The sequence below is a fragment of the Rutilus rutilus genome (assembly GCF_951802725.1).
Source record: "Rutilus rutilus genome assembly, chromosome: 18".
NCBI classification, from domain to species: Eukaryota; Metazoa; Chordata; class Actinopteri; order Cypriniformes; family Leuciscidae; genus Rutilus; species Rutilus rutilus.
In genome coordinates, this window is record NC_140231.1 from 510,642 (window position 1) to 537,747 (window position 27,106).

The following is a 27,106-nucleotide window of genomic DNA, read 5'->3' on the forward strand; positions in this document are numbered from 1 at the left end:
GAGAGCGAGGTGGAAATCCAGAGGTCTGAGGGCGAGTTGGAGCAACCGAAGGTGGAGGTGGAGCCTGAGGTAGGGCGGAGCAAGCCGCAGCAGAAGGAGTGGAGGACCAGAGAGCAGCGGATGGTCTGCAAGTCCGCAGCGGAGGTGAAGCGAGGCAGAGCGTAGCACACCGAGGCTGCAGGGCTCCTCATGCCCAGGAGAAGATGGCTTCCGACAGGACCGAGGTGGTCCCACGCTACTGTGAGGCAGAGGTGGTGCTGAGGGACTGAAGGGTTACGGAGATGACTAGGTGGCACAGATGGCTTGAGAATGGGGGATTGACTGGAGTTCCATGCAAAAACCAAAAAAGAATAGAGTGTTCTTGACATTTGTCTAGTTCTTGCAAGACGTTTAGTAGCATTTTACTGGAAGAACATAGAAGGGTCCATCCATTGATCATTGGTTAAAAGATCTGTCACATTGAATTGCATTGGAAAGAATAACCTACAGTATAAAGGGCAAACTAAAAGATTACCATAAAATATGGGATCTTTTTATACATTTTCTGGAAAATAACCAAATATCGATACAGGCAATATTAGATACCTCTCACTCAACTGATTGATATGTGTATATATGATGTGCTTATGTATTTGAAAATATTTGGATATGTCTGTCTTAGCCTTTGTATAATAACTTCTATACCTGTGTAACTGAATTTTTGGATGCTGAGGTGTGGGTGTGGGTGGGGGTGGGAAGATAGTTAATATATATAGAATGTTTTGTTTTTTGGAAATGTTCTTGTTATACTTCATGTTTTTCAATAAAAATATGTTTAAAAAAATAAATAAAAAAGACTGAAAAAGTTGGAAGCGTAATGGTTGTGATGTCATATGACCGGGGTGTAGTTAGTTTAATCTTTGCTTAGCTATTTATTTCTGGTGATTGTTTTTAGCTTTTAGTTCAAAGTTGTGAAGATTATCCTGGGGAAAAAAAACATGTAAAAATCAAAAATAAAGAATAGAGTGTTCTGAATAGACTGGAGAGGTGCTGGGAGAGGAAGGCTGGGCAATGCTGACAGGTTCGGGCAGCAGAACAGGGGCTAGACAAATATCCTCTCCGAAATCAAAAAGAAATGTTGTTGCCAAAAACGCACTCTCAGTAGCGGGGGGGTCTGCAGGACTCACTTCCGAACCCTCGACGTCCACCAGCACTCCCTCGGCGATGGATGGCTTGGCCGGCTCACACACCTGGTCAGGTGCGCACTGCTCGGGCTTCGTGGCGATGTGGTCCTCGGTCACTCTTGTGGGCGTGGGTTCATTCATCACGGCGGTCTCCGTCGCTCTACCTGCGGTGGGCTCAGGTCAATGATCCTCGCCATCTGGGTGGTTCTGGCTGGGCACTGGATGGGGGAGGGAGGCTGGCGGCATCCTCAACGGTGAACGCAGAATCGCAGGACGCCAGCACCCACCCACATATGACGCAAAGCTCCCTCGAGGAACCTCCCCGGATAACTATCGGGGAAGGTGGTCTGATGGGCAAGATCCAGAAATGTTTCTAAATGTTCCTCGAGAGAGCATTCTCCCTGCTCAAGGCACATGAGTTGAACTGCTGGAAAGTCCATGCTGCAAGCAGGGGTGAAACGGAACAAAAACATTGAACACGAAAACATTTCCATCAACAACAAGCGTTCAACTTGTTTGGTCTGGTGTTCTGTCACGGGTGGTTTCATGCAGACAGATGAGGAAGACGTAATATCCAATACGAAGGTTTATTAACAACAGATCCAACAGAAAGGCAAACGGATAGCAACACACACTAAACATAGACAACACCGGACACTGAACTCAAACAGAACTGAACATATATACAGGTGTTAATGATGGCGACTGATGAGTGCGCAGCTGAATGTAATTAGTGTCTGTGACAACAAATGAGTGACGAAGGCAGGAGATGACAAAACATAACGAGTCCAAACTAACGTGAATGTGACACCTTTAACCTCTTTCCATCGCACAAAAGGTTCTTTATGCTGGAAAATGGTTCTTTAGGTTATTACAATGAGTGACAGTGATGGTTCTTCACTGAGAAGAGTGTGTGTGAATGAGCTGACCCGTGTTGATGATGTAGCGGATGGCGTCGGGTCCGAGTGTGTCGTAAAGCGGCACCACCACCATAGAGTACGAGTAGCACGCCAGCTCAGAGATGATCCACTGAAAGACAAGAAGAAGCGCTTCATGAGTCTCCTGCTATTAAAGAAGTAGTTCACTCTAAAATGAAAATTAGCCCATGATTTACTCACCCTCAACTCATCCTAGGTGTATAAGACATTCTTCTTTCAGACGAATACATTCAGAGTTATATTAATAAATGTCCTGGCTCTTCCAAGCTTTATAATGGCAGTGGATTGCAACCAACAGATTGCTATCCATCATAAAAGTGCATCTATCCATCATAAAAGTGCATCTATCCATGATAAAAGTGCATCTATCCATCATAAAAGTGCATCTATCCATGATAAAAGTGCATCTATCCATCATAAAAGTTCATCTATCCATCATAAAAGTGCATCTATCCATCATAAAAGTGCATCTATCCATGATAAAAGTGCATCTATCCATCATAAAAGTGCATCTATCCATCATAAAAGTGCATCTATCCATCATAAAAGTGCATCTGTCCATCATAAAAGTGCATCTATCCATGATAAAAGTGCATCTATCCATGATAAAAGTGCATCTATCCATCATAAAAGTGCATCTATCCATCATAAAAGTGCATCTGTCCATCATAAAAGTGCATCTCTCCATCATAAAAGTGCATCTGTCCATCATAAAAAAGCATCTATCCATCATTAAAGTGCATCTGTCCATCATAAAAGTTCATCTATCCATCATAAAAGTGCATCTATCCATCATAAAAGTGCATCTGTCCATCATAAAAGTGCATCTGTCCATCATAAAAGTGCATCTATCCATCATAAAAGTGCATCTATCCATCATAAAAGTGCATCTGTCCATCATAAAAGTTAATCTATCCATCATAAAAAAGCATCTATCCATCATAAAAGTGCATCTATCCATGATAAAAGTGCATCTGTCCATCATAAAAGTGCATCTCTCCATCATAAAAGTGCATCTCTCCATCATAAAAGTGCATCTGTCCATCATAGAAGTGCATCTCTCCATCATAAAAGTGCATCTGTCCATCATAAAAGTGCATCTCTCCATCATAAAAGTGCATCTGTCCATCATTAAAGTGCATCTGTCCATCATAAAAGTTCATCTATCCATCATAAAAGTGCATCTATCCATCATAAAAGTGCATCTGTCCATCATAAAAGTGCATCTGTCCATCATTAAAGTGCATCTGTCCATCATAAAAGTGCATCTCTCCATCATAAAAGTGCATCTGTCCATCATTAAAGTGCATCTGTCCATCATAAAAGTGCATCTGTCCATCATAAAAGTGCATCTGTCCATCATAAAAGTTCATCTATCCATCATAAAAGTGCATCTATCCATCATAAAAGTGCATCTGTCCATCATAAAAGTTCATCTATCCATCATAAAAGTGCATCTGTCCATCATAAAAGTGCATCTCTCCATCATAAAAGTGCATCTGTCCATCATAAAAAAGCATCTATCCATCATTAAAGTGCATCTGTCCATCATAAAAGTGCATCTGTCCATCATAAAAGTTCACCTATCCATCATAAAAGTACATCTATCCATCATAAAAGTGCATCTGTCCATCATAAAAGTTCATCTATCCATCATAAAAGTGCATCTGTCCATCATAAAAGTGCATCTCTCCATCATAAAAGTGCATCTGTCCATCATAAAAAAGCATCTATCCATCATTAAAGTGCATCTGTCCATCATAAAAGTGCATCTGTCCATCATAAAAGTTCACCTATTCATCATAAAAGTGCATCTCTCCATCATAAAAGTGCATCTATCCATCATAAAAGTGCATCTGTCCATCATAAAAGTTCATCTATCCATCATAAAAGTGCATCTGTCCATCATAAAAGTGCATCTCTCCATCATAAAAGTGCATCTGTCCATCATAAAAAAGCATCTATCCATCATTAAAGTGCATCTGTCCATCATAAAAGTGCATCTGTCCATCATAAAAGTTCACCTATCCATCATAAAAGTACATCTATCCATCATAAAAGTGCATCTATCCATCATAAAAGTGCATCTGTCCATCATAAAAGTGCATCTATCCATCCTAAAAGTGCATCTGTCCATCATAAAAGTGCATCTATCCATGATAAAAGTGCATCTATCCATCATAAAAGTGCATCTGTCCATCATAAAAGTGCATCTATCCATGATAAAAGTTCACCTATCCATCATAAAAGTGCATCTGTCCATCATAAAAGTGCATCTATCCATCATAAAAGTGCATCTGTCCATCATAAAAGTGCATCTATCCATGATAAAAGTGCATCTATCATCATAAAAGTGCATCTATCCATGATAAAAGTGCATCTATCCATCATAAAAGTGCATCTGTCCATCATAAAAGTGCATCTATCCATGATAAAAGTTCACCTATCCATCATAAAAGTGCATCTATCCATCATAAAAGTGCATCTGTCCATCATAAAAGTGCATCTATCCATCATAAAAGTGCATCTGTCCATCATAAAAGTGCATCTGTCCATCATAAAAGTGCATCTCTCCATCATAAAAGTGCATCTCTCCATCATAAAAGTGCATCTATCCATCATAAAAGTGCATCTCTCCATCATAAAAGTGCATCTGTCCATCTCTCCATCATAAAAGTGCATCTGTCCATCATAAAAGTGCATCTATCCATGATAAAAGTGCATCTCTCCATCATAAAAGTGCATCTATCCATCATAAAAGTGCATCTATCCATGATAAAAGTGCATCTGTCCATCATAAAAGTGCATCTATCCATCATAAAAGTGCATATATCCATGATAAAAGTGCATCTCTCCATCATAAAAGTGCATCTGTCCATCATAAAAGTGCATCTGTCCATCATAAAAGTGCATCTGTCCATCATAAAAGTGCATCTGTCCATCATAAAAGTGCATCTGTCCATAATAAAAGTGCATCTGTCCATCATAAAGTGCATCTGTCCATCATAAAAGTGCATCTATCCATCATAAAAGTGCATCTGTCCATCATAAAAGTGCATCTGTCCATCATAAAAGTGCATCTGTCCATCATAAAAGTGCATCTGTCCATCATAAAAGTGCATCTCTCCATCATAAAAGTGCATCTGTCCATCATTAAAGTGCATCTGTCCATCATAAAAGTTCATCTATCCATCATAAAAGTGCATCTGTCCATCATAAAAGTGCATCTGGATGGATAGATGCTTTTTTATGATGGACAGATGCACTTTTATGATGGATAGATGCACTTTTATGATGGATAGATGCACTTTTATGAGCTTCAATCTGTTGGTTGCAATCCACTGCCATTATAAAGCTTGGAAGAGCCAGGTCATTTATTAATATAACTCTGATTGTATTCGTCTGAAAGAAGAATGTCTTATACACCTAGGATGACTGAGGGTGAGTAAATCATGGGCTAATTTTCATTTTAAAGTGAACTACTCCTTTAGCAGGATGGTGTTTGGGGGTGTTTTACCTCAGGCCTGTTCTGTGCGAACACCCCGATGAACTGAGCCGTATTGGGCTGACATCCCTGAGACAACAGACCCGAGCCCAAGTCTTCTGCCCTGCGGAACACCTGTGGGACACACACACACACACAGCTCAGATCGCATCGGACCAGCGCTTACACACACCACACAACACTCCTACACTCACCTCTTTATAGGACAGCCATTTGTAGGGTTGATTGGGGAGTCTGGAGCCTAAAAACGGTCCATCACCTGCTCAGAACATCAGAAGTGAGAGAGAGACGTCAGATCCGATCATCTCAAACACGACGCTCACAACATCAGCTAACCATGATTCATACCTCTAAAGCATTATTCATCTTAGTTCATGTTAATCTCAACATTTACTAATACATGATCAAAAGTTGCATCTGTTTATATTGTTTAATGGACCTGAGCAAACATGAACTAACAATAAACAGTTGTATTTTTATTAACTAACGCTAACAAAGCTTAATAAATACTGTAAGAAATGCTTGTTGTTAATTAGTGCATTAACTATAATACATACGACCCTTTATTCTCTGTTCAGCAGTGGTTTCTATGTAAATATACCATGTTTAATTCAGAGCTGTTGGTCTGGTGCAAGTAATGTGTGTGTGGTTACAGGAAGCAGTAATTCATCATGCGGTGAAGTCGAGCTCAGGGTTAAAATTACACGGTGGCCTTCAGAATATCATGCACTCTTTTATATATATATATATATATATATATATATATATGGTGGCGGGAGGAGCAAACGACAGACTCAGAAGGAGTGGTGTCAGCTCCGCACTATCTTCCTGGACCCACGAGGACACCAGTGTGCAAGCACAGGGAAGAGACCGGTGTCTCGAGGAGAGGCGCTCAGCATTTAACAGCGGCAGTGATGAGGCTTCATTCTCATCAGGTGTGCCTCATCACACACCGCCAATCCCTCCTCACACACACTCCAGTCGGGAACCTGGCGAAGGGCGGCGAGTTAAGGGACGGGGTGGCGCTGATTACTAGGGAGAGGCAGTCGATCCGCCACTATATATTTACTGTATAAGCCTTCAACAAGACGAGTTTTTTAGTGTGTGATGTTACTGGTGTGACCCGTTCAGATGTGACCACGGATGACGCACTGTGTGATTCAACATGATTTGCATGAATCAGATTCAGGGTGTGCGGTGGTGAGCCTCTCTGGGTTGAGTGTTTTTGAATCCAGTGAACATGATGTGTGTGTTGATCTGAACTGATTCTCACCTGTGATGTGCAGGTGTGTGTTGAACTGATCTGATTCTCACCTGTGATGTGCAGGTGTGTGTTGAACTGATCTGATTCTCACCTGTGATGTGCAGGTGTGTGTTGAACTGAACTGATTCTCACCCGTGATGTGCAGGTGTGTGTTGATCTGAACTGATTCTCACCTGTGATGTGCAGGTGTGTGTTGAACTGATCTGATTCTCACCTGTGATGTGCAGGTGTGTGTTGATCTGAACTGATTCTCACCTGTGATGTGCAGGTGTGTGTTGAACTGAACTGATTCTCACCTGTGATGTGCAGGTGTGTGTTGAACTGATCTGATTCTCACCTGTGATGTGCAGGTGTGTGTTGAACTGAACTGATTCTCACCTGTGATGTGCAGGTGTGTGTTGAACTGATCTGATTCTCACCTGTGATGTGCAGGTGTGTGTTGAACTGATCTGATTCTCACCTGTGATGTGCAGGTGTGTGTTGAACTGATCTGATTCTCACCTGTGATGTGCAGGTGTGTGTTGAACTGAACTGATTCTCACCTGTGATGTGCAGGTGTGTGTTGAACTGAACTGATTCTCACCTGTGATGTGCAGGTGTGTGTTGAACTGATCTGATTCTCACCTGTGATGTGCAGGTGTGTGTTGAACTGAACTGATTCTCACCTGTGATGTGCAGGTGTGTGTTGAACTGAACTGATTCTCACCTGTGATGTGCAGGTGTGTGTTGAACTGATCTGATTCTCACCTGTGATGTGCAGGTGTGTGTTGAACTGAACTGATTCTCACCTGTGATGTGCAGGTGTGTGTTGAACTGAACTGATTCTCACCTGTGATGTGCAGGTGTGTGTTGAACTGAACTGATTCTCACCTGTGATGTGCAGGTGTGTGTTGAACTGAACTGATTCTCACCTGTGATGTGCAGGTGTGTGTTGAACACATGAACTGAACTGATTCTCACCTGTGATGTGCAGGTGTGTGTTGAACTGATCTGATTCTCACCTGTGATGTGCAGGTGTGTGTTGAACTGATCTGATTCTCACCTGTGATGTGCAGGTGTGTGTTGAACTGAACTGATTCTCACCTGTGATGTGCAGGTGTGTGTTGAACTGATCTGATTCTCACCTGTGATGTGCAGGTGTGTGTTGAACTGAACTGATTCTCACCCGTGATGTGCAGGTGTGTGTTGAACTGAACTGATTCTCACCTGTGATGTGCAGGTGTGTGTTGAACTGAACTGATTCTCACCCGTGATGTGCAGGTGTGTGTTGAACTGAACTGATTCTCACCTGTGATGTGCAGGTGTGTGTTGAACTGAACTGATTCTCACCTGTGATGTGCAGGTGTGTGTTGAACTGAACTGATTCTCACCCGTGATGTGCAGGTGTGTGTTGAACTGAACTGATTCTCACCTGTGATGTGCAGGTGTGTGTTGAACTGAACTGATTCTCACCCGTGATGTGCAGGTGTGTGTTGAACTGAACTGATTCTCACCTGTGATGTGCAGGTGTGTGTTGAACTGAACTGATTCTCACCTGTGATGTGCAGGTGTGTGTTGAACTGATCTGATTCTCACCTGTGATGTGCAGGTGTGTGTTGAACTGAACTGATTCTCACCTGTGATGTGCAGGTGTGTGTTGAACTGATCTGATTCTCACCTGTGATGTGCAGGTGTGTGTTGAACTGATCTGATTCTCACCTGTGATGTGCAGGTGTGTGTTGATCTGAACTGATTCTCACCTGTGATGTGCAGGTGTGTGTTGAACTGATCTGATTCTCACCTGTGATGTGCAGGTGTGTGTTGAACTGAACTGATTCTCACCTGTGATGTGCAGGTGTGTGTTGAACTGAACTGATTCTCACCTGTGATGTGCAGGTGTGTGTTGAACTGATCTCATTCTCACCTGTGATGTGCAGGTGTGTGTTGAACACATGAACTGAACTGATTCTCACCTGTGATGTGCAGGTGTGTGTTGAACTGAACTGATTCTCACCTGTGATGTGCAGGTGTGTGTTGAACACATGAACTGAACTGATTCTCACCTGTGATGTGCAGGTGTGTGTTGAACTGAACTGATTCTCACCTGTGATGTGCAGGTGTGTGTTGAACACATGAACTGAACTGATTCTCACCTGTGATGTGCAGGTGTGTGTTGAACTGAACTGATTCTCACCTGTGATGTGCAGGTGTGTGTTGAACACATGAACTGAACTGATTCTCACCTGTGATGTGCAGGTGTGTGTTGAACTGAACTGATTCTCACCTGTGATGTGCAGGTGTGTGTTGAACACATGAACTGAACTGATTCTCACCTGTGATGTGCAGGTGTGTGTTGAACTGAACTGATTCTCACCTGTGATGTGCAGGTGTGTGTTGAACTGAACTGATTCTCACCTGTGATGTGCAGGCCTCGCTGGAACACCTCGTACAGGGTCTTGGCGTCCTCATGGTAGTAGGAGAGAAGCTCGGAGCTGCTGCCCATCATGGACCGTCGAGCGCCATCTCCCATCTGGAAAACAGACAAACGGGACAGAGAGACTGAGAGAGGAGGACATCTGAGCTAAAGCTCATTTCAATAACTGCATGAAAGACGTATTGTTGAATTGTTCGTCTGGTACTTGTTTGCATCTGTGTTTGCATTTATATTTGCATTGGCCTGGTCTCTGTGGGATGAAGATGTCCTGTTCGATTCTTTAGTCTGCAATGTCAATGGCTTTCAAGAGCTTTATAGGATACTGAAATATTCTTAATATAATAATCATCTCCTGAGCTGAGTATGAACACATATATATGAATATACTGATTGTCCTGATGTTTCAGGGCGATTCAAGCGGCCACCTGTCTCACATTTTTTGCTTTTATGCAAAACAGTGAGTAAAATGTAGGTCTGAGGCAGATTTGAACACACAGGATTCAGCAGAAAACTGATCCTCACAGGACAACAATGAACAAGTACTTTTGGTTTGATCATTTATCATCCAGGTGAAAAAAGAATAATGAAGGTGCTTAATAAACACCAATGCAAACTCTTCTCCTCCAGTCATGAGGTGCATTATGGGATGCTTTATAACACTAGTGAGGGAGGAACCCATGAGGAGCACATCAATTATTTATCATTATTTTATTGATTTATTTGTTAATATGTTAATATTTATATTGAATAGTACATGTAAGTGCTGAGTAATATGAATTAACTTCATGTACTATAGGTTTAGGGTTAGTTGCATGTAATTATGCATAATTTACAGTTACTACTGTTCATGTAACGTGTAAAAAGGACACTGTAAAATAAAGTGTTACCATAAATTATATTCATAATAAAATACATAAACTTGAGATTTTCAAGAACTTGATTATTTTCTAGGTCTATAAATCACACTTTCCAGAATATCCAGTTTGTCCAAGATCAAGACAACCAGGATCTTCAAAAATAATGGCATGGTATTATCTGATTGTAAAGCTTGTTCTGTGTGGTTTGAGCCCCTGAGCCCCATGTAGAGCGTGTAGGTGGTCAGGAGGTGTGTTGGGGTCCTGTATAGGAGAACAGGAGGTGCGTTGGGTCCTGTATAGGAGAACAGGAGGTGTGTCGGGTCCTGTAGAGGGGATCAGGAGGTGTGTTTGGGTCCTGTATAGGAGATCAGGAGGTGTGTTCGGGTCCTGTATAGGGGATCAGGAGGTGTGTTCGGGTCCTGTATAGGGGATCAGGAGGTGTGTTCGGGTCCTGTATAGGGGATCAGGAGGTGTGTTCGGGTCCTGTATAGGGGATCAGGAGGTGTGTTCGGGTCCTGTATAGGAGATCAGGAGGTGTGTTCGGGTCCTGTATAGGGGATCAGGAGGTGTGTTCGGGTCCTGTATAGGGGATCAGGAGGTGTGTTTGTGTCCTGTATAGGAGAACAGGAGGTGTGTTCGGGTCCTGTATAGGAGAACAGGAGGTGTGTTGGGTCCTGTATAGGGGATCAGGAGGTGTGTTTGGGTCCTGTATAGGGGATCAGGAGGTGTGTTCGGGTCCTGTATAGGGGATCAGGAGGTGTGTTTGTGTCCTGTATAGGGGATCAGGAGGTGTGTTCGGGTCCTGTATAGGAGATCAGGAGGTGTGTTCGGGTCCTGTATAGGAGATCAGGAGGTGTGTTTGGGTCCTGTATAGGGGATCAGGAGGTGTGTTCGGGTCCTGTATAGGGGATCAGGAGGTGTGTTCGGGTCCTGTATAGGGGATCAGGAGGTGTGTTCGGGTCCTGTATAGGGGATCAGGAGGTGTGTTGGGGTCCTGTATAGGAGATCAGGAGGTGTGTTCGGGTCCTGTATAGGAGAACAGGAGGTGTGTTGGGTCCTGTATAGGAGATCAGGAGGTGTGTTTGGGTCCTGTATAGGGGATCAGGAGGTGTGTTCGGGTCCTGTATAGGGGATCAGGAGGTGTGTTTGTGTCCTGTATAGGAGATCAGGAGGTGTGTTCGGGTCCTGTATAGGAGAACAGGAGGTGTGTTGGGTCCTGTATAGGGGATCAGGAGGTGTGTTTGGGTCCTGTATAGGGGATCAGGAGGTGTGTTTGGGTCCTGTATAGGGGATCAGGAGGTGTGTTTGGGTCCTGTCCTGTATAGGAGAACAGGAGGTGTGTTGGGTCCTGTATAGGGGATCAGGAGGTGTGTTCGGGTCCTGTATAGGGGATCAGGAGGTGTGTTCGGGTCCTGTATAGGAGAACAGGAGGTGTGTTGGGTCCTGTATAGGGGATCAGGAGGTGTGTTGGGTCCTGTATAGGGGATCAGGAGGTGTGTTGGGGTCCTGTATAGGAGAACAGGAGGTGTGTTGGGTCCTGTAGAGGGGATCAGGAGGTGTGTTTGGGTCCTGTATAGGAGAACAGGAGGTGTGTTGGGTCCTGTATAGGAGAACAGAAGGTGTGTTCGGGTCCTGTATAGGGGATCAGGAGGTGTGTTCGGGTCCTGTATAGGAGAACAGGAGGTGTGTTGGGTCCTGTATAGGGGATCAGGAGGTGTGTTCGGGTCCTGTATAGGAGAACAGGAGGTGTGTCGGGTCCTGTAGAGGGGATCAGGAGGTGTGTTTGGGTCCTGTATAGGAGAACAGGAGGTGTGTTGGGTCCTGTATAGGAGAACAGGAGGTGTGTTTGGGTCCTGTAGAGGGGATCAGGAGGTGTGTTTGGGTCCTGTATAGGAGATCAGGAGGTGTGTTTGGGTCCAATATAGGGGATCAGGAGGTGTGTTCGGGTCCTGTATAGGAGATCAGGAGGTGTGTTTGGGTCCTGTATAGGAGAACAGGAGGTGTGTTGGGTCCTGTATAGGAGAACAGAAGGTGTGTTGGGGTCCTGTATAGGAGATCAGGAGGTGTGTTTGGGTCCAATATAGGGGATCAGGAGGTGTGTTCGGGTCCTGTATAGGAGATCAGGAGGTGTGTTTGGGTCCTGTATAGGAGAACAGGAGGTGTGTTGGGTCCTGTATAGGAGAACAGAAGGTGTGTTGGGGTCCTGTATAGGAGATCAGGAGGTGTGTTTGGGTCCTGTATAGGGGATCAGGAGGTGTGTTTGTGTCCTGTATAGGGGATCAGGAGGTGTGTTCGGGTCCTGTATAGGAGAACAGGAGGTGTGTTGGGTCCTGTATAGGGGATCAGGAGGTGTGTTTGGGTCCTGTATAGGGGATCAGGAGGTGTGTTTGGGTCCTGTATAGGGGATCAGGAGGTGTGTTTGGGTCCTGTCCTGTATAGGAGAACAGGAGGTGTGTTGGGTCCTGTATAGGGGATCAGGAGGTGTGTTCGGGTCCTGTATAGGGGATCAGGAGGTGTGTTCGGGTCCTGTATAGGAGAACAGGAGGTGTGTTGGGTCCTGTATAGGGGATCAGGAGGTGTGTTGGGTCCTGTATAGGGGATCAGGAGGTGTGTTGGGGTCCTGTATAGGAGAACAGGAGGTGTGTTGGGTCCTGTAGAGGGGATCAGGAGGTGTGTTTGGGTCCTGTATAGGAGAACAGGAGGTGTGTTGGGGTCCTGTATAGGGGATCAGGAGGTGTGTTGGGTCCTGTATAGGAGATCAGGAGGTGTGTTTGGGTCCTGTATAGGAGATCAGGAGGTGTGTTGGGTCCTGTATCGGAGATCAGGAGGTGTGTTTGGGTCCTGTATAGGAGATCAGGAGGTGTGTTGGGTCCTGTATAGGGGATCAGGAGGTGTGTTGGGTCCTGTCCTGTATAGGAGAACAGGAGGTGTGTTGGGTCCTGTATAGGGGATCAGGAGGTGTGTTTGGGTCCTGTATAGGAGATCAGGAGGTGTGTTCGGGTCCTGTATAGGAGAACAGGAGGTGTGTTGGGTCCTGTATAGGGGATCAGGAGGTGTGTTGGGTCCTGTATAGGGGATCAGGAGGTGTGTTTGGGTCCTGTCCTGTATAGGAGAACAGGAGGTGTGTTGGGTCCTGTATAGGGGATCAGGAGGTGTGTTTGGGTCCTGTATAGGAGATCAGGAGGTGTGTTCGGGTCCTGTATAGGAGAACAGGAGGTGTGTTGGGTCCTGTATAGGGGATCAGGAGGTGTGTTGGGTCCTGTATAGGGGATCAGGAGGTGTGTTGGGGTCCTGTACAGGAGAACAGGAGGTGTGTTGGGGTCCTGTATAGGGGATCAGGAGGTGTGTTGGGGTCCTGTATAGGGGATCAGGAGGTGTGTTGGGTCCTGTATAGGAGATCAGGAGGTGTGTTTGGGTCCTGTATAGGAGATCAGGAGGTGTGTTGGGTCCTGTATCGGAGATCAGGAGGTGTGTTTGGGTCCTGTATAGGAGATCAGGAGGTGTGTTGGGTCCTGTATAGGGGATCAGGAGGTGTGTTGGGTCCTGTATAGCAGAACAGGAGGTGTGTTGGGTCCTGTATAGGAGATCAGGAGGTGTGTTTGGGTCCTGTATAGGAGATCAGGAGGTGTGTTTGGGTCCTGTATAGGAGATCAGGAGGTGTTTTGGGTCCTGTACCTGCTCTTCTCTGGACTGGTGCTGGAGGTCACAGGGTGGGACGATGGCTCGCGGGCGATGGGAGATCCAGTAGGCCAGAACCGCAGTGAGCGCACCCAGACCCAGCAGAGTCGATGTGGGCAGAGAGCGGATAAACTCACCCAGATCCTCCAGCTCGGGCAGATGAAGACCCAGCAGAAGATCCCGAGACTGCATCTTCTCCATCAGAGTGGAGCTGAGCTCTGATACACACACACACAAACACACACACACACACACACACACACACTATATGAACACAAGCTGATGTAAAGATAACACAAAGTCACAGTGACAAATCAGGTTGTCTAGACCTCAACAGAGTTTTGCCTTCTTCTGATGGCTTACATATTAACATGCTGTCTGACTATAATGAACAAACACAACTGACCAACCCTGGAAATCAACAGAGCCTGTGCTCACTAAGGTCCTGTTTATTGAGAGTCTGTCCAACGGTTCATCTGAACACTGTGATCCTAAAAAAAGCCAACAAAACCTCGAGACCTTTCGCTTTGATTCTTCTGCAATTCTGTGAACATTAATTAATACTGTAAATTACTCTAGTCTGATTATGAGTATTTTAAAAGGTAATATAGTGTAATCACAATAATTTAATTTTTGGAATCTGACTGCATGATCCAGCTGTAATCAGTCACTGTCTTCAATCAGTTCAATCGGATCAATATTAACTGTCCCACTGATCAGAATCCCACTGACAGAAGATCTGTGTCTGTTTCTGCCAACACTTTATTTTGATGCTCCACAAGTAACTTTGATTCATATTAACTTATTCTACTAACCCAAACCTTGATCTACCAGTCTACTGATCCTCTAATGAGAGTTAGTTGTCATTGCACAGTTATAGTGAGTGAAACGCCTGCTGATGGCCATGGAGCTGAAGCGTAACCCTTTCTTTGACAGTCGTGTTAGTGACAAGTTACGGTAATGAACTCATGAGCACACGTGTGGCTGATCCTGCAGTTCGGCTTTATTTGTTGATCTCATTCATGAACTCTACCAAAAATGGAAGTTGATCAACAGGAATTAGATTTCTTTAGCTGTTTGCCCTGTGGCAATCTCTCGTGCAAAATGAATATACCACATAAACATCACATGAAATCAGAGAGGCATTAGCGCAGTATCGAGAGCATAACTAATAACTAATAACTCACCGGTGCGAGGAGCAGAAGTGCCTGAACCGTGGAGCAGCGAACGCGGGATATTGACGCATCTGATGTTTAAAGTTCAAGGTCTCAGCTCTCGTCCTGGTCAATTTAAAAAGACAGCTAACTGAGAGATGTTGTAAAACACAATGAAAGGATCTGAATGTGCTGTTAGTGTCACAGAACTCAGTGAGTGCAGATCTGGAGCGGGTGCTTATCATACTTTACTGAAGAATACTCACTCTGCTAGTAACATACTGGAAGTTGTGCTGGGCTTTACACGACAACACTGTTGTATAAATGAACGGCCAGAACGCATTAAAAGTTTTCTGTTTTCAGTTGTCGTAAATGGCCCCTAAATTACTAAATACCACCCACTCCTCTTTTTTAATCCCCATAAATCATAAGCAGTGTCTCAGAATAAGCCGTTTGCAGATTATGGGCCCTATCTTGCACCCAGCGCAATTGACTTTGTACAGCGACGCATGTATCATTCCTATTTTGCACCCGACGCACAGCTGACTTTTCCCTCCACAGACGCACGTCAGTAAATTAGGGAATGAACTTGCGCTCCCGGGGAGCGGTTCAGCGAAAAGAGGAGGCGTGTTCCGGCGCAAACTTTCCCTGGTGCTATTTTGCAGTTTCAGAAAACAATTCCGCCACTGACCAGGAAAAACCTCGTCTAAAGTCACTCTGGCGCGTTCAGATGCTATTTTAAGGGCGCATGCTTGGCCATAATGTAGCGTGTGCACAACACGCATACACTTTGATTCTTTACTCTACACACAGACATAGCAGTTGCCATTTTTGCAAACCATACATAATTACAAGGAAAAATATTCCACACGAGGGAAATCACTGTGGTGTCCATGAAGATGTGAAATAATAGGCATAAATCTAGCTTACACATTTACCCAAATTATTATACGCCTGTTTAAACTAAGCTAATTTGGGTGTGTTTCTCCATCCCCAATGTCACTTCTCTGTGTTTTACGGCCCTGATGAGAACGTCGGTCTCCTCGGCTGTGAACCGCTCCTGGCGTGCGTCTGGCAAATCCGCCGTTATAATAGCAATCCGCCATGGAACAAGCGCGCCTGCTCTTAAAGGGAATGTGAGATGTCGCTCTGATTGGTTTATTTCACGTTATGCCCAAACCACACCTAGTTGCCTTTCGCGTTTGATACTTATGATGTCACATATGCTTAGACCACGCCCACAACTGCTGACGGACCCCGCCCTATTAGCATAGACCCCGCCTACAACTGCTGACAGACTCTGCCCTATTAGCATAGACCCCACCCACAACTGTTGACAGACTCCGCCCTATTAGCATAGACCCCGCCAATGACTGCTGATGGACTCCACCCTATTAGCATAGACCCTGCCCATGACTGCTGACAGACTTCACCCTATTAGCATAGGCCCCACCCACAACTGCTGACAGACTCCGCCATATTAGCATAGACCCCGCCCACAACTGCTGACAGACTCCGTCATATTAGCATAGACCCCGCCCACAACTGCTGACAGACTCCGTCATATTAGTATAGACCCCGCCCATGACTGCTGACGGACTCCGCCCTATTAGCATAGGCCATTCCACGACTGCTGACGGACTCCGCCCTATTAGAATAGACCCCGCCCATGAATGCTGACGGACTCCGCCCTGCTGTTTACTCATGGGACATCCAGCTTTCTGTGCGCGTGATTTGGGTGTGTGCGCTCAGAAAACCATATATCAGAAGTTTAGACTGATATGGTTTTAAAGTGTGCTATTTTTATTGTGCTGTTTTAAAGGCTCCTAATGTTGTTGTGGAGTCTCCTACAACAGGTTTACATGCATCAAAGGTCAAAAAACACTTTAATTTTCTCATAATATACATTGAACATCACCATATTTTTCAATGATTCTCAAACGACTCGATGGATGAATCAGTCTATTTAAATCCCTCCTTCCTGAGAGATACTCTGCTCTGATTGTCCAGACAGCTCAGTCTGTTGTGATTGGTCTAAGTCAGAAGCTATATGCCAATTACCATAACTGAACTTCAGCTCCAGAGGTGAGTCCGATAATGAAACATTGGAAGAACTAGTTTTCAACCTGAACCTCCATCACAAGGACGACTCGAGCAGGACTCAGTGATACGCTACTCAGTTTGAGGAACATTATGAGATGTTGCACCATCAGCATTAACAAGTGTGTGTCCATCAACAAACCCATGTGTATATTTCTAATTTATTGGGGTGAACATGCAGGAACTGTATCAATAACGGTGCATCTGTTAGCTGAGCGCTAGCGTGAATGACTGATGTAACAAACGTTGTAAAAACATCCTTTATCTTTACTCAAAGTAGTAAGACCGACAGACGATCTGCACTTATAGACACAGTTTTAGGTGATAGTGATCGACCACAGCTGATTAGCAGAAGTATTTCAGTAAGACAGTAATAACGTGAGTTAGCCGGAGACCTACACAATATAAAACACAAAACTATTTGAACTCCCAGTAGAAAATACATACATCAATAATTATTCATACTTACAGGTTGTAATTCTGAGGAGCAAGTTGGTCCAAATAAACTGAGTACTGACCCGTCTTTCTAGAGCAAGCGTTTAGCGAATCCCGCGTAGAACTCAGAGATTTGAGAAACAGACAGTTTCAGGGCTGATAATGTACAATATAGGCGGTATTATGCAAATGTGTCTTCTAGTGATGTAGAACCGTAACGCATCGGGATTCGAAACACAAACGACTCGTAAAGGTGGTTCAGAGTTGATTCTTTCTTTTATGGGAGACAATAACTTTATTTATCGTGCACTTTCGACTTTACAACTTTGCAGAACGTTTACGTTCACAAACAGCAATATGAAAGGGAATATTCGAAAAAACATGATAGGAGAACTTTAAAACACATGCAGATAAACTTTCATGATGATGAAGAACTGCAATGTCACGTGATCTGGGCACGAGCTGTACAGGCTCCGCCCTCTTCTGGAGAGGGGGCGGAGCAGCAGCTCATTTGCATTTAAAGATACATGCACAAAAACAGCATGTTTTTCCTTCCACTCAAAAATGGCCATTTACAACATTATATAATAACTGATCTGTGGGGTATTTTGAGCTGAAACTTCACACACACATTCTGGGGACACTGAGACTTCTATTACATCTTGTAAAAAGGGGCATAATAGGTGCCCTTTAAGTGGCCTTTTATTTCATTAATACTATATTATCTGAATACTATAGAATTTGAAGTACACTACAAGTGCACATTCAAAACACATAAGTGCACTTCTTTTCCTCAAGGCAGCAACAACAAGATAATTGTACCGTTTACATTAATATTTGGTAAAATACTGGATAATATATATATATTACAGTTGTACTAAGACGGAACTATTTTACTTTTCAGTAATGTTTGAAGTATCAGTTTATTTATCATTTCTATCGCTTCATTCAACATTAATTTCTCGTTTGTTCAGGAATCTTAGCAGACATTGAGCATGATTGAGAAACTGGAACAGACTTCATCTGAAAACGCCATAACAAACCTCTGAACGTGAAGAGAAAGGATGAAACTATCTGGACTGTTATTTGGAGACTGGGACTAATGCATATGCTTGGTCAATAATGCATATAGATCTTATGGTTGTTTATGGCAACAAAACTGCTGAATTGTCTTTTGTAAGTATTGATTGTTTGTGAAGTTTATTTACTTGAAGCTTTCTTCCTGTCCAGACTGCATGTTTAACAGTTTTTCTGTGCACTCATAATTAACTCTGTATTAGAAACAAACCACTGCAATGCTGTAATTATTACTTACTTATAATAACCTGCAAAAGTGGAGAGTTTGATGTCTAGAAGCACAGATCTCTTCATCGTCACACATCTTTAGACGTGGCTCTCTGACTAAAGTCTCTCGGGAAACGACAGATAATCTGATGCAACTCTGCATCATTTTCCAGGCGTCCCCGATGCACGAGCTTTCATTTATACGCCGTAGATTATCAAGGGATTATCGCCACTAAATACAGGCCGTGTGCAGGATATGAAATATAATATATTCTCATTCTGACAGAGCATCATTCATCGAACACTGCTAAAAGATCAGTACTTCATAAACAAACTTTTGAAACCAAATGGTTTTGTGACATTTCTAATCCGATGATCGTTCCTCATTATATAATGTAACATTTGTTTTAAAGTCTGTGTGTGACATCAGTCCAGAACGCATGAACCCCGGAAACGGCGCAGTGTCGTCTAACAGATTAAACAGAGCTGTCCTTCATCATCATCATCATCGTCATGGACGAGACACTACACACATCTCTAATATCTGGATAATAACTGAAGCTGAATATCTGTCAGAAGCTCAGATGAAGCACTTCCACTCGTCTTTATATTCATAACACTTTCAAAAAGTCCACTTTATAATTCTGTCAAATTGGAATGTTTGGTCCCACTTTATATTAGATGTCTTTAACTACTACATACTGTAATTACATTATAAACAATAACTGTTGGGTTCCGTTGGGTTCTTGTGAGACGGGTGCGTTTAGGACAGGTCTGCTGGGATGGGAAGGGTTAAAGGTGTAAATACAGTGTAACTATAGATGGAATTACAGAAATTAAATACTTCGCCATTACATGCAGGTATTTTTAAAAATATCAGTACAATGTAAAACCATGAATGTAAGAGCATTGTATCAAATTATTAATTTAAATGTCAGTACACAGTAGTTAAAGACACTTCATATAAAGTGGGATTATGTTTTAATAATCTTTTGTCATGCTTTAAAGAAGTACTCTTACTTTTACATACTAAAGACATGTAAAGTACTTGATTATAATTTTAACTGTATTGTGTTCTTCAATATTACAGACACCGAACTTACAACAGCTTAAATGTTCCAAATTGCAACATTATAAATATGTTAAATGCATGACATACAAGTTTCAGAAGAAATTACATTAGAGTACACTTTAGTTTACCATAACTATACAATTTTAAATTAAAAAATGTAACCCAACGGCTGGGTTTGTCCATATTTGACCCAAATTTGGGCTGAAACAACCCAGCATATTTTAAAGTGCACAGGTCATTCTGAAATGACATATAAAGATGTGCTGAAGTATTTAAATGGGTCACAAAAGCAACATTAATGCATTTTAATTTACTTGCAACTAACATGGAATAAAGTGTCCAAAAACATTCCATTAATTTCACACTGAAGTATCTTCTTTTAAAGTATGTTCTCTTTTTAAAGTAAGCTAAAGTGAGGTTATGAATCCTACAGCAGAGAGGCTACAAGAAAGATTACTATCATCCATTTTACACTGGAGCTGAAACATCCACGTTGTGTATATATAATAATATCTAGTCCTCCACAACATCACCTGAACTACTGCTCAGATCAGGACATGTTTCTGGGCCATCGTCTCCATATGTGTCCATTCACAGCCTTTATAGCCTGTGGAGGGCGATGATTGGCTGCTGGCCACCCTGAGGGTGGGGTCTGAAGAGTAAGCTCCGCCCCCATCCCTATCACAGGAGATTATGGGCTATTAGTGCACTAACAGATGGACACGAGTGACCCTTGCTTTACACGGGCTATTTAGAGTCTGTCCACTTTTCCCTGGCCTGGAGTTCCTGATGTCACTTCCTGTCATGTGTGTGAGTCTCTGCACTGATGAAGTGCTCACCTGCATCTGTTACCCTAAAGAGCTGTTCATACCTGAGGCATCCCATTATAATGAGTGTGTGTGTGTGTGTGTGTGTGTGTGTGTGTGTGTGTGTGTGTGTGTGTGTGTGTGTGTGTGTGTGTGTGTGTGTGTGTGAGTCTCTGCACTGATGAAGTGCTCACCTGCATCTGTTACCCTAAAGAGCTGTTCATACCTGAGGCATCCCATTATAATGAGTGTGTGTGTGTGTGTGTGTGTGTGTGTGTGTGTGTGAGTCTCTGCACTGATGAAGTGCTCACCTGCATCTGTTACCCTAAAGAGCTGTTCATACCTGAGGCATCCCATTATAATGAGTGTGTGTGTGTGTGTGTGTGTGTGTGTGTGTGTGTGTGTGTGTGTGTGTGTGTGTGAGAGTGTGTCTGAGTGTGTGAGAGAGTGTGTCTGAGTGTGTGTCTGTCTGTGTGTGTGTGTGTGTGTGTGTGTGTGTGTGTGTGTGCATGCCCACTCAAAAAAAATAATTTGAGAAAAAAAAAGCAAACACTGACCACCATCATGGTGACTTCAAATGAACCTATTATTTGATAAAGTCAGTCTGGCTGGTAATGAGTGGAGCTGGGAACGCTGTTGTGGAGTTGTTTAATCCTCTGCTGAGATTGAGAGAGTTAATGTCTTCTTTCCTCTAAGGCTGTGGCTGAAGTCAGTTGTAGTTCTTGTGTTTCTCTTTTCTTCAGTGGTTCTGCTTGTTAACAGCAGGTGTTCATCATTATTGGCCAATCGTCACTTAAATATCTCATTAATTTCAACAATGCTTCAATTCTACTTTAACTCTGTAGTGTGCACACATATGAACACTGAGCAGTGTTCATTTAACATGGACGTTTTGCTGTGTACTATTACATAAATCTTTTCATTTGTAATGAAAATGAACTACGTATGACTGACAAATATGAATCACATTCAGTTTATTAATTTGTTTATGTTAAAACTATGTAATCCAAATAGATGCAAATTTTATATGCAATTCAAATACATAAATCTTATGTTTAGACTTTTTTTTTGTGTGTGTGTGTGTGTGTGTGTGTGTGTGTGTGTGTGTGAGTGCGTGTAGGTTGGTATTAGTCTACCTGTGATCAGCTCCCGCGCCCACAAACACACACACACACACACACACAGGCGGGGAAAGCGAAACGCATCAGTCTGCTGTGAGCCTCCGTGGCCACCGTATCACACCACCCTCAGCAGATGCATGTCTCTTGCCCCTCCCTCTCCCTCTCTCTCTCTCTCTCCTCCTCCATCTACCCTTGACTACATGATACGCAGGCTTAGCTTACAGCTCACACACACACTGACTGACATATAAATAACACATTCACATTCACAGATACATGTTTAGAGCAAACGCAGGGAATCATCTATATCATCTATATCATCTACATCATCTACATCATCTATATCATCTACATCATCTACATCATCTATATCATCTACATCATCTACATCATCTATATCATCTATATCATCTATATCATCTATATCATCTATATCTAAGTACACTGTCAGAACATGTTAAAAGCACAGCTGTTTCCTGCACTGCTTCTGCCTGGCCTGTGGAAAGAAGAGTCTTGCTGTTCCTCAGGTTGATTCGGTCATATTTATTCTTCTACTTGAACAAAGATGAAACACGTTGTGAAGTCACAGCGCAGTTTAAAACACAAATAATATTCAGAAATACTGCATTATTGATTTGACTGCAAGGAAACTCTCAGACGAGAACAAAACTTGAACATGCTGAATCTGAAGCTGCTCTGAAGCAACACTGTAAAAGAGTTAGGAGATCAGAACTCAAAATGGAAACGTTCATCTGAACTGAATGTCTGTAAACATCGGCAGTTTAGTTCAGTGAAGCAAGTCAACACATCACTTATATTTCTGACCTCCAGTGACCAGTGCTGTATAAAGCTCTACAGATCATAACCAACACAAGACCAGTGGCTCCAGCATCACACATGACCTGACCAGTGTCACCAGTGTCACCAGTGTCACCAGTCTCACCAGTGTCACCAGTCTCACCAGTGTCACCAGTCTCACCAGTGTCACCAGTCTCACCAGTGTCACCAGTCTCACCAGTCTCACCAGTGTCACCAGTGTCACCAGTCTCACCAGTGTCACCAGTGTCACCAGTCTCACCAGTATCACCAGTCTCACCAGTGTCACCAGTCTCACCAGTGTCACCAGTCTCACCAGTGTCACCAGTGTCACCAGTCTCACCAGTATCACCAGTCTCACCAGTCTCACCAGTCTCACCAGTGTCACCAGTCTCACCAGTGTCACCAGTGTCACCAGTCTCACCAGTCTCGTGCTCACTCAGCACTCTATTCTGCTCACTAAGCATCATTTGACCCTTCACACACTCATGAATATCAGTTTTCCCCATTCAGCGCACTGCGAAACCTCTGGTGGTGAAGTGTGTGTGGACACACGGCTGCTGGCGAAAGAGGATGTCAGTGTTTCTGCTGTTCCTGTAAACGGGCAGCGATCTGAAAGCAGAAGCGCTCACCAACACACTGTGGGATTCCCAAGATAGTTCCCCCAAAACAAGAGCCTTCTGTCATCATTCACTCAGTCTTATGTTCTCCAGACCTGTGTGAGTTTCTCTGAAGAATGTGTGTAAGCAGACAGTTGATGACCCCACTGACTCCCATAGTATCTTTCCCCTAACATGGAAATCTATGTGGACCATCAACTGTTTAGTCACCAACATTCTTCAGGATATCTTGCTTTATGTTCAGTGGATGAAGGAAAGAAACTCATGCGGGTTTGGAACAGAGTAAATGATATAATTTAAATTTTTGAGTGAACTATCCCTTTAAGTCAGCTCTCTTTTTTAATACTGAATATCTCAGGTTCATTTCTTTGAATATGTCTTGTCACATAATAATGATATTGTGAAAGTTTGCTTGTCCTGTACAGTCAATGCCAAGCTGGCTTGTGAACCAGTCGCTGAGGGCCAGCCATGATGATACGCACGTTTCAATCGAGAAGACAGAAAGCGTTCGTAAGCCTAAATCTTTAAATTATGGAGGACGAGGTAAAAGATTAGGTTCACCTCAGTCTCTCGTCAAACTGGACCGCTGCATAATTCATAAGCAGCACATGGCAGCTGGGAGGCTCGGGTTAGACGGTGTCCAGGCACTGTTCGCTAACACATGGCCATGAAAGATGCATGATGTGAAGGCCACACTGTAATGAACGTGATCCCTTAAAAGTCCAAAACTTGCTACCCGAAGCGTGTGAGTAAAATACCCTACAGTGGTAAGTTCATCATGCACGTACTTTCAAGTGAAACTCTAAATATCCAGAACTGATTGTGAAGGTGCAGCAGCTCGAGTCATGATGGAATCTGCTCACAGTGATACTTGATGTTAACACATACTGAAGAAAGACTTTGCCCTGCCCGCAGAAGTCGTAGCTCGTAGTAGAGCAGTGCAGTGAGCAGTGGGCGGAGTCAGCACCTCTGCGCTGGACAGCTACGCCAATCAGGAGGCGCGCTCGCCCGTGACGTCAGCGGTCCCTGCGTAACAATGAAGCACGACACCGGCAAACTAGCCGCTTTAAAAGACGTGCTATAAAATGCGGCCCTTACACGAACATAACAGAAATGTGACCCATATCTGTCTCCTGTCACTACATGTCACACACATAAAGTCATTCTCGCATATTAACGCGTCGCATGAGATCTATGCCGTATAACAGAAAACACCACGATCAGCAACTCGCGCGCTGCAGCGAATACGCGTTCGTTTCCCGTGGCTCGGTTAAATAAATCACAGGCGAATGTTCATAGCGTTTCGAATAGCGATCTGAGCTATAGAGACCAGTGAGGCTTCGAGACACTACAGGATTTGATCCTGAGCCTTTATAATGTCCAGCTCTGGCACTGCGGCACTGGCGTGTCTCGCGACCGGATGGTGTGTTCACCTGCAGAATAAACCAGTATAACGGAACACTCACCTAGTACAACCCACACAGATCCAGCGACTAAAGCGAAGGCGAGCATGTCTCAGTCATGGAGAGTGTAGTTCAGTCCGACACACTGCTGCATGGAGAGAGAGAGAGAGAGAGAGCGGGAGAGAGAGATGCTGGTCCACAGGCCCGAGAGCGACAGACAGGTCTGAGTCTCACCTCCTGTCTCCTCCCTCACGCGAGGAGGAGGAGGAGGATGATGATGATGATGATGCGCCTATAGGAAGAGATGCTGCTGCTGCTGCTGCTGGATGATTCCTGGAACGTCATCAGTGAATTTACACAGCATTAATAAAATCAGGCTTCTTCTATTTTAATCATCAGGAACTGTTCAGCTCATCTAACTTTTACTAAATACTCCCATTCCCGTGCGACCTAATCTACTGCTTTAGTCATGAATTTTTTTATTTTTTTATTTTTTTGCATTTTGCATTTTCAGAGATTATTTTCTGTCTATGAGAAAAGCAACACGGTGTGTTTATAGTTGATTTGCATCTGTGAAATATTTTTGTTGTTGTTTGTTTTTTTGATGAAGTGATATCCTACTCTTATCAGTCTATCTCTTGCTCCGTCAGCCATTCACCGGTCCCCGCAGGAATCACGTGACCCTCGGCCCCGCCCCCTCCTGTTTAACCTTGAGCGGCTCTCCTTCTCATCCAGAGACGGCAGGTCACGTGATCGAACGCTTATCACACGCGTTCAAGAATCAAAGTTTCCAGACACACGTATCAAATGCACGTGCATATGTAAATTTACAGATGTCGAGTGCTTTATCACATAATAATGACATCTTTGTGTTGAGACACTTTTCCTTATTTGCTGGTGAATGAGTAAAACAGAGGAGAGAAAGAGAGATTTGTTGCAGAGAAGGACAGGCTGACAGTGACGCAGTGCTGTGGATTTGCCACTCAATCCAATGTCACCGAGCTGTTAAAGCAGATGGCCGAGTGGAGATTTACTCAAGCTCCTCTCCGAATACTGTACTGACAGTGTGAACGGGTGTGTGTGTCTGAATCAATGCTTTCCTGTCATGTGATTGGCGGACCTTATCCATCATTTGCAACTAATAATGCTCCATAAACCAGCAATTCCAGGGCAGGCCTTTTTTTCTGAGGCAAAGTGCTGGATTAGTTTTATTTTTTTTATTTTTGTGCATAAAATGTACAGCAAGTCATACAGAACAGTGCGATGTAATATCTATAGGCAGACACAATCATGTGTAAAACCTGATGAGTTAGGGTTAGGGTCAGTGTGTACTCAGAAACCAGTCTCTCTTCTCATGCAGGATTAGCTGGAACATAGTCTTTCTTCAGGAACATTATAGATCGTGTCGCCAGTAACAGCCTGGGAACCGCAGGGAGAAACGTGGAATGATAAAGCCATGATCAGGTAAAGGATCTTTAAGGAAATTAAATTCTTCAAACAAAAAACAAATTGCTTCACCTTCACTACATTAAAATATTCTCATTACTCCTTGATTGCTTACAATTCTGTCATGTTAGTCTAGTAGTGTTTGTGTATTTAGGCCCGAGTGTGTGACATGAATCAGCATATGTGTGCATGTATTCACTGGCTCACTACACACTGGCTCACTACTGGCTCACTACACACACTGGCTCACTACACTCTGGCTCACTACTGGCTCACTACACACACTGGCTCACTACACACTGGCTCACTACTGGCTCACTACACACACTGGCTCACTACACTCTGGCTCACTACTGGCTCACTACACACACTGGCTCACTACACACTGGCTCACTACTGGCTCACTACACACACTGGCTCACTACACACACTGGCTCACTACACACTGGCTCACTACTGGCTCACTACACACACTGGCTGACTACACACACAGGCTCACTACACACTGGCTCACTACTGGCTCACTACACACACTGGCTGACTACACACACTGGCTCACTACACACTGGCTCACTACTGGCTCACTACACACACTGGCTCACTACACACACAGGCTCACTACACTCTGGCTCACTACTGGCTCACTACACACACTGGCTCACTACACACACTGGCTCACTACACTCTGGCTCACTACTGGCTCACTACACACACTGGCTCACTACACACACTGGCTCACTACACACTGGCTCACTACTGGCTCACTACACACACTGGCTGACTACACACACAGGCTCACTACACACTGGCTCACTACTGGCTCACTACACACACTGGCTGACTATACACACTGGCTCACTACACACTGGCTCACTACTGGCTCACTACACACACTGGCTCACTACAGTACACACACTGGCTCACTACACACTGGCTCACTACTGGCTCACTACACACACTGGCTCACTACACACACAGGCTCACTACACACTGGCTCACTACTGGCTCACTACACACACTGGCTCACTACA

General features: G+C 43.9%; 1 protein-coding gene across 2 annotated transcripts in view; it reads right to left on the reverse strand.

The window, feature by feature from the left end:
• Positions 1–24,881, reverse strand: part of acsl6 (acyl-CoA synthetase long chain family member 6) — a 43,825-nt gene extending 18,944 nt beyond the window's left edge. Inside the window, exons 1-7 of one of the 2 annotated variants that reach the window (XM_084386793.1) lie at positions 24,864–24,881; positions 24,693–24,777; positions 13,816–14,036; positions 9,265–9,379; positions 5,801–5,865; positions 5,619–5,720; positions 2,093–2,192 (exon numbers count right to left, since the gene is read on the reverse strand). In XM_084386793.1, the coding sequence (XP_084242919.1) occupies positions 2,093–2,192; positions 5,619–5,720; positions 5,801–5,865; positions 9,265–9,379; positions 13,816–14,036; positions 24,693–24,738 (649 nt within the window). In that variant the 5' untranslated portion in view covers positions 24,739–24,777; positions 24,864–24,881. Of the gene's footprint in view, positions 1–2,092; positions 2,193–5,618; positions 5,721–5,800; positions 5,866–9,264; positions 9,380–13,815; positions 14,037–15,005; positions 15,099–18,822; positions 18,935–24,692; positions 24,778–24,863 lie in introns of those variants that run through there. The other variant, XM_084386794.1, reaches the window with a different exon arrangement.
• Positions 24,882–27,106: the final 2,225 nt, after the last annotated feature.